We start from the raw sequence: 12,623 nt of genomic DNA, 5'->3' as shown, positions 1-12,623 counted from the left end.
TCTACATCCCTTCTGTAGTGGGGGTCCCGAAACCAGGTGTGGCCTCACCAATGCCGAACAGAGGGGAATAATCACTTCCCATGATCTGCTAGCAATGCTCCTGCTAATACAGCCCAATATGCCATTGGCCTTCTTGGCAACAAGGGCACACTGCTGACTCATATCCAGCTTCTCATCCACTGTAATCCCCAGGTCCTTTTCTGCAGAACTGCTGCTTAACCAGTCAGTCCCCAGCCTGTAGCGGTGCATGGGATTCTTCCTTCCTAAACACATTCCGGAAGAGTAGTACCAGAGCACCCCGATACAAGGTTATGGTGTAAACACACTCCCCGAAGATGATATAGAAACACACTGGCCCCTCCTAAAAAGAAGGTGTCATAAATATAAAGGGAAAGGTAACCACCTTTCTGTATACAGTGCTATAAAATCCCTCCTGGCCAGAGGCAAAACCATTTCACCTGTAAAGGGTTAAGAAGCTAAGGTAACCTCACTGGCACCTGACCAAAATGACCAATGAGGGGACAAGATACTTTCAAATCTGGAGTGGGAGGGAACAAAGGGTTCTGTCTGTCTGTGTGATGCTTTTGCCGGGAACAGATCAGGAATGCAGCCTCACAACTCCTGTTAAGTTAGTAAGTAATCTAGCTAGAACATGGTTAGATTTCCTTTTGTTTAATGGCTGGTAAAATAAGCTGTGCTAGATGGAATATTCCTGTTTTTGTGTCTTTTTGTAACTTAAGGTTTTGCCTAGAGGGATTCTCTATGTTTTGAATCTGATTACCCTGTAAGGTATTTACCATCCTGATTTTAGAGGTGATTCTTTTACCTTTTCTTTAATTAAAATTCTTCTTTTAAGAACCTGATTGCTTTTTCATTGTTCTTAAGATCCAAGGGTTTGGGTCTGTGTTCACCTGTACAAATTGGTGAGGATTCTTATCAAGCCTTCCCCAGGAAAGGGGGTGTAGGGCTTGAGGGATATTTTGGGGAAAGACATCTCCAAGTGTGCTCTTTCCCTGTTCTTTGTTTAAAACGGTTGGTGGTGGCAGCATACAGTTCAAGGACAAGGCAAAGTTTGTACCTTGGGGAAGTTTTTAATCTAAACTGGTAAGAATAAGCTTAGGGGGTCTTTCATGCAGGTCCCCACATCTATACCCTTGAGTTCAGAGTGGGGAAGGAAACTTGACAGAAGGTCAGGATGACAGGGTGATGGATAGAGATGTTTTGATTGAACCAACATGTAAAGGGTGGTAACTAACCATGTCAGAGGGGCAATACATAACTCATTTGTATCAGTGTATAAAAGAGGAGTTACAGAGGGGTGTCTTTTTCTGGCTGAGGGGGGAATGACCTGGTCCACTGTAACAGGCATACATGTGTTCATGGTCCTTTAGAGTCTATGGGATACCTCGACAATAAACCTGGCCGAATGCCTTCGCTACTGAACCAAGTCTGTGGTCTTCTTGGGCAGTTCGACTGAGGTCTACTGCATCAGCTATCTGCACAGAGCCACACAGCACACAGAGAACACACACACTACCAACAACTGACAACAGTTATGGTGTAAACTATACCAGGACCAAAGAAGAACTGGCTGCAGAAACAAAGAACTGCAGCTAGCTCCTTCGTGGCTGCCTCTCTCAGCTATGGCCAATGGATTTAGCCATTGTGCAGATGGCAATCTGACCCAATGTATTCATCAACTTTAAACTGCTCAGCAATATGTGGAATCTTCTTTTGGAGCAGAGTCCTGGGAGGTGATGCGCATCCTCCGATCTAATTGGGAGTTGAGTGTTCAGGACCTTTTTGATCAATGCAAAACATTTTGACTACATTTAGCATAAGAGATGTTATTTAAAGGTAAAATACTATTAATTACTTGTATGTGTGAGTGTGTGTGAGCAAGTGAATGTGTGTGTAACAGAGAGAGTATTGACAACAGGTGTTTTACACCAGTACAATTGCACTATAGTACTTTGTTATTGCTGCTATACGTGTTTTTTAAAATACTTTATTTTTCAATATAATTAAGAATAGAATTCATTCATAAGCATACTCTTTTACTCCATCAACACATCACACTATGGGAAAACTCTGACACCACTTACTCTATCCAGGGACTACATTCCTTTTGAAATCTGCACAACACGTGTAATAAACAATATATAAAAATTAACAGTAGATGTTAATGTTATGTCGATGTTAAATAACATTAACATTTTTCCATTCCAGGCCACAACAAGGGGGAAAATGTATGTCGAGAAATGGGGTAGGATGGTAGTGAGTGATATGAAAGGTTATATGGCTGTAGGCAACTGACTGGATCGCTTAACATTGTTAAAGTAAAGTAAATAAAGTGTAATACTGGTTTGTGTGTTAGCGGGAATTCACTGACACAAATACAATGTTAACCCTTTTTAGCAACTTTTTTTTGTTTGAGAATATACTATGGTGCCATAGTTCTGATTGCATTTGGAGACATAAAGCCAGGCCATATTCTTGCCATAACTGTACATTAGTTCCACCTTAAAGACCTTCTTCCCTTCCTCCTTCTCCAAGCTTATTTGTGTATTTGCAAAAGTACTGGCAGTAGCAGCAGTGTACCTCAGGCAAAAGAGCCTATGTGTCTATCAATATCTGGGTGACTGCCTTGTAAAGGGATCGTTGCAACAATATTCCCTGGAGCAAGTGAAGACACTGCTTACATTTAGCCAGTTTAGGATTTACTGTGCATTGGTAGAAGTCTTGAGTAATTTCAGCACTAGAATATATATAACACTAAGACATAGAGTTAGTCAGAAGATTTTTGATAAAATAAAATTCATTGAAGAGGAAACACTTTGCAGAGACATCAATTTCTACTAAATTTTCATCAGGAAGATTTTTTGGGTCCAGGGCTTACTGGTTAAAAAAAAATGAAGAAAAATCAGAAACACGTTCACTCTACCTGTGATTAGGGAACTGGCCTGGGATGTGGGAAACCCAGGTTCAAATCTCTGATCCTCTCAACCAGAAAGAATAGGGATTTGAACCTGGATTCCCCTGTCAGCATCCTAACTCCCAGGCTCTAGAGTGCAGTCAGTGTGTGTGTGTCTCCCTCCTTCCAGAATCGAAAAGTACAGGTTTCAATTCCATCACAATTTGGTTTTCAAGAAACATTCAAAAGGTTTTGTTTCCATTCCAATGCAGAACAACAAATTTCAAAATCTCAAAAGTTACAGTGAAACAGAATTGTCCTCTGGACAGAACTATGGCCCATCTCTGAACACGTCTAGAAAAAGGTTTTCCACACCACTCCCGTTACAAAGCCCTGCAAGAAAATGTAGGAGTTCAAAGTATACCTATATTGCCAGGCTAATTTATAGCCTTTTACTGAAGGCTAGTGACCAGCATTAATAGCATTTCGATCCAGTACGATAATAGCAATAATTGAATTTTAGAAGGTGCTAATCCAATTGGGAGTGTCAGATAAAAAGCAGGACTTGTCACCAATAGGAGCAGAGCAAATCAATGGGAAATTTATATTAAATAGACCATCTCTTCATCTTCCTTAGAATGCACATTCATGACAAATGCCTTCCTAGCAAGCTAGCTATCTAACGTGTAGGATCTGTCTTTATCCACAACATAACCACCTTACTTTTCTCCTGCCCATAAATGGAGACCACAGAGAAAAGACCTCAGGCAATTCCAGCTTCATAGAGCAAACCTGTCAGTTTCAATTCAAGTTGGGTGGCTGCATAATACATAAACAATCAGGAAGGAACCAAATCCAGTTCTTTTCAAATGTTGGTGATTTCCATGTAATAATCCATAGGGGCATAGGCATTGTACATTTAAATGGATTCATTCTATGGACATGCAGTACATGTGATAGGATGGCCTTCTAAAAGTATTTCAGATGGATAGCTCAGACAGTTTATAAAAACACCTTATAACATCTGTTCTTGAAAGGGAACCACACTATTTTTGTCAGTGTATAAACACGACATATGTATATACTGTATACATAAACTAGTGCATGCAACTCTATATATAGTATCTAAGTAACAATGCGACACATATTGTACAAATTTCATTAAATGCTCAACTGGCAATAACCTTTGGGTGTCTCTTGTAAATCTTTTCCTTTTCTAAGCTATACATTTTATATCTGGAGAATGTGGAAGCATCTTACCTTGCTTCCATTTTCTCTTGCTTCTCTTTCCATCTTGAGATCAGAAATTAGGAGGTTCTTGTATTTGTTCTTTCCATTACTGTTGTGATCATCTAGTCTGTATTCTGAAGTCAGCTGAGCAGAGAGGGGACTGTCACTCAGGTTCAGAGGCTGCTCATCCTGCTCCAGATCTGTTTTGCCATTACTGTTGGTTTCTGCCATCTCCCTGCAGTGTATTCCACCTGAAGCATTGGAACTGTGCCCCACGGTCTCATTGCCATTAAAACTCTCTGCAGCTGAATCATCTATTAAAAAATACATATTTTCAGTAACATGCCACCATTTTTATCTCTGTACCAGATCAAACAGAATTTATGGCTTCACAGTGTTTTGCATAGCAAAATTAAAACTGTTTGAATGACGTCTAGCATCCAATGCATTTGTGCCATAAAACAAAATAGTCTTCAAGTAAAATTAAGCTTGGGAAATAAATCTATGGAATGATAGTCAAAGTTAAGGGGAAAGGTCTGGGCTGACACACTAGTGCAATTGTGCACCTAAAAACTAGTGTCATACTGGCTTTTTAGGAGCAAATTCTGCCCTTGTCCAGCTAGGCATGCATCCATTCATTTAGGCTCTTATAACCAAGTCTATCACTGTAACATCACATTTGTTTAAGTCAATGTAGTTGAAGGTGCTGAGGGGGCAGAATCTGGCTCTCAGTTTTCAAGGGGCTGGAAAATATTTTACTAGGGACTAAGCGTTTAAATAGCAGCACAAGTGGCCATTTAAAAAAATTCTGTCATAAGTAGCGTAACATAAATATTCCTTAGATCCCTGGCTTTGTGCATGCATTGCTGGCATTGGACATTATGCTGGGAAAGTTGATTCCCGGTAGAAAGACCATGGCTCAGTTGTTCTCAAACTATACGTCAATCATAATTGAAATAATAAAAATTACAATAAAAGACTAAGAGAAAGTCAGATTTTCATCTGAAATTTTTGCATGTTGTTGTTACAAGTAACTTTAAGACTGTTATAAGTGAAAATAAAAATATATTTTTCCTCTAGCCTTTCAGAGGCAGATTCTGTCACCTGTGCTTTCAATGCCTTATTCCATGAACAGTCCCATTGGAATCAACAGGGTTCCCTGAACAGCAATGTACTATGCAATGTAGGAAAGGTGTCAGACTCTGGCCACGGTTTGCTTACTGGATGCATTCAACAGCATTTTTGTGTAGTCACTTTCTCTGGTTTGCTAATGGTGCACACTCTTCCCCAGGCTCCACAAGACTGTTTATCAATAACTAGGGCCCTACCAAATTCACGGCCATGGAAAATGCTTCACAGACCATGAAATCTGGTCTCCTTCCATGAAATCTGGAAGTGGCAGCCAGCATGCCCCTGTGACCCCTTCGCCTGCAGGCACCACTTCCCACACTTCCCATTGGCTGGGAACAGAGAACCGCACCCAGTGGGAGCTGTAGTGGGGGCGGCTCCTGTGGATGGTCAATGTCAGCAAAATGTCTTGTGGCCCGCAATCAGATTACCCTGATGGGCCGCATGCGGCCCGCGGGCCACAGGTTGCCCACCACTGCTTTAGTTTAAGGAAACATCATCTTCTCACATAACAGAATACTTTACAAGCAACAGCTGCAATAGCAAATTTACAAATCCTGTACTAGTGTGTGTTTGTTTTATAAATAATAAACGAACGTAGGAAATACAAAAGTCCCAGGTACAAAACTGTTAGATGGACATATCACATCTTCTAGTCACCAATTCAATACATGTATATTGGAACCACCTCTAAATTAATACCTGGGCCAAATCCAAGGCTTCAGTGGGACCACTGGAATAAGTACAGCAAACAGGAGTTGACCCCTAATAAAGGCCTAAACCTATTAAAGGAATATACTATACATGACAGCCTTTGACCAGACACATGCCTACAGTGCATAATAAAATAAAATGTTGAAAACTCTACTTGCGACTGTAGCAATAGACAGGCTGTTTTATCACACTATGGAACAGGAATCCATATATCTTCTAGTACAGTGCCTAATCCAAGATACACATTATTTTAGATAAAGAACAATGTTTACAACTCTTCTCAAATGGTCTTATGCTCAAAAATAAGAGAGAAATACAGAATTGTAACTTTATTTATGGAAAGTCCAAGCAAAGTAAGATTGAGAAGCTCCTTGGTTAACACAAGTATATTGGGATAACTGGCAACAGAGGACAGAAATATGTATTAAATGTAAACAGCTCTTTATTACTTAACTACTGAAAAATCCCTGAGAATTAACAATTGTACATAAGCACTGACATTAAAACAATGATACATGTATTATCAACGTAACTTTAGCGGCACCTACAAATGACTCAATTACTATATAGTAAGCTCTTCTCTCTCGTATAAAGTCAAATGCCTACAGTAAATAATACAGTTATACATGTTTTATCTTTCCCTTTAGGAATAAAAATCTAGGTCTAGGGGGAGAATGATCAGAAGTATGGCTATAAACCCACTTTTGCCATGTAAATATAAATATGAATTACCATAAAAGAACCAAGAAAAAAAAAGCATTTTAGCACTGATAGCTTCTTACAGATGTTACCAAGGTAACTAAATTACACAGTTTAGCATATTTCATTCCTGGGCAGTTGAGCTATTTTTGCAGAGAATACACGAACATTAAAACAACAGCTGTTCTGCAACTGAGACCAAGAACCAGATCCTCTAGAGACCCTTACCCATGTGAAAAGAATTTATTCTCACAAATAGTCCCACTGACTTCAAGGGAAGGTTAGTGAGTCTGACCCAAGAAGTGAAGCATACTTCCCCACCCCTTGTACCTGGCCAGCTCTGCTGCCATGGTCCTGGCAACTTCCCCTCCCCCTCTTGTCTGCTTTGATGAGTCTTGTGCCCTAGAGGTGCAGTCCCTGCACTCGGGGTATGTGGGGATAGGGATTATACCTGGCCTTTGTATAAAGGTGAAAGAGGGGTGACTTCTTGCACTCTCCCAGCACTTTGTGCCTCACTGGAGCATCCCAGGCACAATCTGGCCCTCAGATTATAAACTCTTCTAATCTAAGGATTTATCTTCTTATTTTATCTATGAAGCATCTAGCCCACTGTTGCTTTCATATAAATACCAGACAAGGCATTTTTGCCATGTTATTAGCATATTTTTCTAATGTCTATCATAACCCCTCAGCAGCAATAAACTGTGGAAGCTGAAAATCTGTTTCCTTACCCAATATTTTTTCCTCCATCATTCAGCGGCAGGCAGTGGTTTATACTTGGAGAGGCGCTGGCAGGTTCAGGAATATAGGGATATATGCTGGGTCCTTATAGTCGCATGTGTGGGTACGATATATCTTGCGTGAATGGACAATTAGGTTTCAAACACTCCGTCAGTGTAACCTGTGCATATTCCTACTGGACAGTTTACATGGATTTATTTTTCGAAAACACTGCCTCCCTCCCCCAAAGCATTTCTTGGGGGAGGAAGCGGGGAAAAAAATTGATTATCCAGGGCCTTTAGCAACAGAATGTGGCTTGTTGTAGCAACAGAGAGAGCGTGAGTGTGAGCACAGCCACTCATAGAATATGTTGAGAGCAGCGTGTGGAATCTGATGATGTCAGGATGGCAGTTGGATTTTTGTTTTGTGCTGTGATTGGTTACAACTTCTTTGAGTATCTCTCTATGTGGAGCCCACCCTTGGTGCACATGTGCCCCCGTGCGTGAGAGACTGGAATCTTTAACCAGCAGTATCCACTGGGGCCATACACATGCACTGCGTACTATTGCTCCCCACCCTCATGGCATAAGAGGTGGAATGGTCCCAAAAGCCATTGCATTCCCTCCTACTGTGAGATGGAACAACCTCCGTATCCCTCTATTTCTTCTGGCTTTGTTACTTAGTTGTTAACTTTTTTAGTTGTAGTTGTTATCATTGCCTTATTTCTACTAGTTAGCCCACTGACAAAAACAACACACGCACACCTACCCCACCCCCACCAGGAGCGTAATTAGTTTAATTTCTAGGTGGTCCGCTACCAAACCACCACCGGAATAGCTGATTTGAAGTCCTCCGGTAACCTGCCTGCCAAGTGATGTGGCTATACTGCTGAATGATGGCCACATCAAAAGACTGCTTGCTTATTTGCTTTGTTTAGGGGAAGGACATATCCCCAGGAAGTGCAGAGTTTTCAAGTCCTTTCCCCAGTGTCTTTGCCCAGAGGTATGTTTCAAGTGGTTTTTGTTGGGGAAGTCTATGAAGGGAGCATGTGACTCAAACTCTTCCTGTTTCTGAGCGTACTATTCACTCTTTGAAAACACAGGCAGCAAGTGTCCCAGCTAGCCGAGAGGTTACCCAGGTTCCCTGGGATCAAAGAGACCACAGAAAAAGGCCTCTAAAACTGTGGTGCAGATTCCCTCGGATCAGTCAGCAACCCCTACTGCCCACATGAGGAAAGAGCACCATTCGAAGTCTGGAGCTCAGCACTGGTTTCTCTTCCAGGTATTGTCAAAGAACAAGCTATTAACTCTTAAAGCTTTGGATGCCAACATAATTACTGCAGCTAAGTCTGCACCACATGCCACTTCTGCCTCAATAAGGGTTTTGCCCCAAACATCGGCAGCTAGTTTACATCCTGTGATTCCATCTGTCCCGCTACCTTTTACCTCATCCAAGGGTCTCTCCTGAGCCTGAGTTTTGTTTACTGGAGATTTTGCCCCTTTCTGCAGTTTCTAAATTCAGAACAGTACTAGCACCTAGGATACCAACTATGATGATGTCATCACATCACTTCTACCACTCCACGGGGAAAAGCACCTCCAAAAAAGGAGTTTTACTATTCATCACCGTGTGTGTCTAACAGAAGTCTTTCTCCAGGAACTGCTAATTTATCACCTGAGCCAACTAAGAAGGAGGTTCAAGAAAAAGGAGTGATATCCCCTTCTCATAGAATCATAGAATATCAGGGTTGGAAGGGACCTCAGGAGGTCATCTAGTCCAACCCCCTGCTCAAAGCAGGACCAAACCCCAATTAAATCATCCCAGCCAGGGCTTTGTCAAGCCTGACCTTAAAAACTTCTAAGGAAGGAGATTCTACCACCTCCCTAGGTAATGCATTCCAGTGTTTCACCACCCTCCTAGTGAAAAAGTTTTTCCTAATATCCAACCTAAACCTCCCCCACTGCAACCTGAGACCATTGCTCCTTGTCCTGTCATCTTCTACCACTGAGAATAGTCTAGAACCATCCTCTTTGGAACCACCTCTCAGGTAGTTGAAAGCAGCTATCAAATCCCCCCTCATTCTTCTCTTCTGCAGACTAAACAATCCCAGTTCCCTCAGCCTCTCCTCATAAGTCAGGTGTTCCAGACCCCTAATCATTTTTGTTGCCCTTCGCTGGACTCTCTCCAATTTTTCCACATCCTTCTTGTAGTGTGGGGCCCAAAACTGGACACAGTACTCCAGATGAGGCCTCACCAATGTCGAATAGAGGGGAACGATCACGTCCCTCGATCTGCTGGCTATGCCCCTACTTATACATCCCAAAATGCCATTGGCCTTCTTGGCAACAAGGGCACACTGTTGACTCATATCCAGCTTCTCGTCCATTGTCACCCCTAGGTCCTTTTCCGCAGAACTGCTGCCTAGCCATTCGGTCCCTTATCTGTAGCGGTGCATTGGATTCTTCCATCCTAAGTGCAGGACCCTGCACTTACCCTTGTTGAACCTCATCAGATTTCTTTTGGCCCAATCCTCCAATTTGTCTAGGTCCCTCTGTATCCTACCCCTACTTGCCACCGTATCTACCACTCCTCCTAGTTTAGTTTCATCCGCAAATTTGCTGAGAGTGCAATTCACACCATCCTCCAGATCATTTATGAAGATATTGAACAAAACCGGCCCCAGGACCGACCTTTGGGGCACTCCACTTGATACCTGCTGTCATCTAGACATGGAGCCATTGATCACTACCCATTGAGCCCGACAATCTAGCCAACTTTCTACCCACCTTATAGTGCATTCATCCAGCCCATACTTCTTTAACTTGCTGACAAGAATACTGTGGGAGACCGTGTCAAAAGCTTTGCTAAAGTCAAGAAACAATACATGTACTGCTTTCCCTTCATCCACAGAACCAGTAATCTCATCATAGAAGGCGATTAGATTAGTCAGTCTCTCATCAGATGAGACACAAGTCAGTCAGATCTCAAACCCACGGATGCCTCCTCCTTGGCACCACATACCTTAATATGGGATGTAATTCTGGCCAGCTTGGACACCTCATTCTCATTTCTCAATGTGATAGGGTGTGGGTCATTCTAGAAGTAAATCTTTTGCATTACTGAAAACTCACACAAAACAGTTCAGCTACCACAACCTGCTTGCACAGAGGATCATGAAATGCAGAGTGAGGACACAGGTAATTTTGAACAAGATGACCCAGTGACACATATGACTTTTTCTTCATCATCAGATGAAGCTGTTGTTCCATCAACTCCATCTGTGATGGACAACTTCAAAATGTTCCAAGACCTCCTAAAGTGCATGGCCAATACCATGGAGATTCCACTAGAGGTGGTACAAGAAAAATCATATAATGCCCATTAATGAGGGTATTCTAGATCCCATCAAGGATCTTGACAGATGCCAGCTTCTATCGATGCAACATCTAAATTGATGGACTGCAGATATGAAGCACCCTTCCAGGCATTTGGACTGTTTTTATACTCCTCCATCTCCTTCTCCATTTCTTAGTTGTATAGGCAGCAAATGAAAAGTCCAGACAACCTGGTCCACCAAATGGACCACAAAGTACAAAGATCCAAAAAGATTGAAGAATATATTTTTCTCCCAAAGTGATCCAGATACTCTACAGGTCAGAATTGCCAATTAACAGGCTTTAACAGCCAATGGACTATCTCAGAGAGATTTTAATGTTTTTCAGAATCTAAAGAGGAACTTAAGTCTCCAAGACAGCACTAAAAGTATCACTTCATGGTGCAGATACATCTTGCAAGGTCAATGACTTTGTGGATTATAATGAGAAGAGCATCTTGGTTGATTGCATCTGGTTTGAACCAAAAGAGGTTCATATCAACAAAAGACCTACTTTTTGAAGGATATGACATATTTAGTTCAAAAACAGATGAATTACACATTAAAGAATTCAAGAGCAACCCTCTGATATCTAGCCTTTATATCCCAGCATAGAATAGAAAACAAATTCAAACTGCGGATGACCTCAAGGCAGAAATACTCCTCTTCCTACTTCTATCATCAGAGACTGGCTAGAATCCTTTAGGAAGAGACCCTCATATAAGAGGAAAGGTTCTGCTTCCTCACTGGTGACATCCCATCCTGGACCGAATCAAGGGCAGCAAGTCTGACTTTGTGGTCAAGAGTTTTGGCTAATCTATACGGATCTTTACTGCCCCCCAGCTTCCAGCACTTGGTACCTCCACCTTTTTTTCCCCCAAGGAGGCATGGACTGAAATTACAGTTGACCAATGAGACCTGTAAGTCATCTGAGAAGGCTGTGTCATCCAATTGCAATCACTGCCTCTGTCCCATCCCCATTCCACCCTTCTTCAGGAACCGTTTTTATGAGTCTTCAACAAGTGGACTCTGCTTCAACTAGGTATGACAGAGTGAGAGCCTCCCACCTTTAGGGGCAAAGGATTCTATTCTCCATATTTCCTGATTCCAGAGAAAAAGAGAGGTTGGCATCCTATTCTGGACCTCAGGAAACAAATGTATCAGTGGCACAGAGTTTTGAATGGTTACCCGCACTTCTAAATCCCATCCTTAGATCCAACAGATTGGTTTATAATTCTCAGTTTACAGGACACTTAATTCCATGTGTCCATCCATCTCACAGAAAGCACCTACAGTTCATAGTAGCAGCGGAGCATGACCAATTCAGAGTACTGCCTTTCCATCACTCCTCCGCCCCAAGTGTATTCTCTCTGTGGTGGCTGCTCGTCTAAGGAGACACGGTCTCCAGATTTTCCCTTACTTCAATTATTGTTTAATTCAAAGAAAATCTTCTCACTAGGTCACTGAGACTATGTACATGAATCTTCCATTCTTTTCCTTGCTCATTTTTCCTTGGGTCCCAAGCTCCAAAAACACAAGTCAGTGTTCATTCCCACTCACTCAGTGGAGTTCATAATAGCAATCCATGGCTCAAGAGCATCAGAAGCAGTCTTGCCTCAATACAGGTTTTGCACGATTCATCACATTATACCAGAACTTCAGTTTCATCCAATAACTTTGGCAGGAGTCTGTTTCCAATTACTGGGGAACACGGTCTTATGCAATTTCACAACACTGAATGCCAGATTTCATCTCAGATCATTCCAGGGATGTCTGAATTCATCCTTTCAACCAAGCAGACACAGTATGAATTTAACAGGTGTCAGTTCCAGCATGAATCCTATT

The 12,623-nt window shown here is 41.9% G+C and overlaps 1 protein-coding gene across 5 annotated transcripts in view; it reads right to left on the bottom strand.

Moving 5' to 3' along the window:
- The window catches only part of NOL4 (nucleolar protein 4), a 269,070-nt gene that overhangs the window by 91,814 nt on the left and 164,633 nt on the right, over positions 1-12,623 (bottom strand). For 3 of the 5 annotated variants that reach the window (XM_077809017.1, XM_077809018.1, XM_077809019.1), the window contains exon 6: positions 4,175-4,458. In XM_077809017.1, the coding sequence (XP_077665143.1) occupies positions 4,175-4,458 (284 nt within the window). Of the gene's footprint in view, positions 1-4,174; positions 4,459-7,416; positions 7,436-12,623 lie in introns of those variants that run through there. The other 2 variants (XM_077809020.1, XM_077809021.1) reach the window with 1 other exon arrangement.

This window comes from Eretmochelys imbricata, chromosome 2 (assembly GCF_965152235.1).
Source record: "Eretmochelys imbricata isolate rEreImb1 chromosome 2, rEreImb1.hap1, whole genome shotgun sequence".
In the NCBI taxonomy this organism is placed as follows: domain Eukaryota; kingdom Metazoa; phylum Chordata; order Testudines; family Cheloniidae; genus Eretmochelys; species Eretmochelys imbricata.
The sequence above is the reverse complement of the archived record's forward strand: the minus strand, read 5'-3'. Positions and strand labels throughout refer to the sequence as shown.